This window comes from Austrofundulus limnaeus, unplaced genomic scaffold, assembly GCF_001266775.1.
Source record: "Austrofundulus limnaeus strain Quisiro unplaced genomic scaffold, Austrofundulus_limnaeus-1.0 Scaffold866, whole genome shotgun sequence".
In the NCBI taxonomy this organism is placed as follows: Eukaryota; Metazoa; Chordata; class Actinopteri; order Cyprinodontiformes; family Rivulidae; genus Austrofundulus; species Austrofundulus limnaeus.
The window spans coordinates 125833-126281 of record NW_013953268.1 but is presented as its reverse complement, the minus strand read 5'-3'; the positions used below and the strand labels follow the sequence as shown (position 1 = coordinate 126281).

At 45.7% G+C, this 449-nt stretch overlaps 1 protein-coding gene across 1 annotated transcript in view; it reads right to left on the bottom strand.

Annotated features, from left to right (window-relative positions):
• Positions 1-430, bottom strand: part of LOC106532995 (rab proteins geranylgeranyltransferase component A 1) — a gene marked incomplete at its 3' end in the record, with an annotated part of 5088 nt that extends 4658 nt beyond the window's left edge. The window contains 1 exon segment of the mRNA XM_014029190.1: positions 153-430. Within this exon segment, the coding sequence (XP_013884644.1) occupies positions 153-252 (100 nt within the window).
• Between the last annotated feature and the right edge of the window lie 19 nt (positions 431-449).

Genomic DNA, 449 nt, shown 5'->3' with positions numbered 1-449 from the left:
ATGTTGTTACAGTGAGTCACGTGACCTTCTTCTTCTTCTTCTTCTTGTTTACCGATCGAGTCACATAAATGAGTTTTATTTGTCTTTAATGAAGTCAGAAAACCTGCAGGTCCAAAATGAAATTTGATTCAGATCTTACTGATAGAACTCACCAGAACCGGTCCTGATTCTGACCCAACCGGACCAGAACCCAAGGACCTGCAGGACCCTCCAGAGGTTCTGAAAGAACTGGTCCAGCTGATGTCCAAACATTTAAACAGAACCGGTTCATTTGGCTTCAGTCTGGATCAGAACTAGAACTGACCAGTTGGACCAGGATCCGGATCAGAACTGGAACTTTAATGTGCTGATCATAGAGATGAATAACAGTAGAGTGAGCCCCGCCCCTGACCTCCTACCTGTCCTCCAGGTGTTGCAGGTAGCTCCTCAGTCAGCTGACTGTTTCAAAC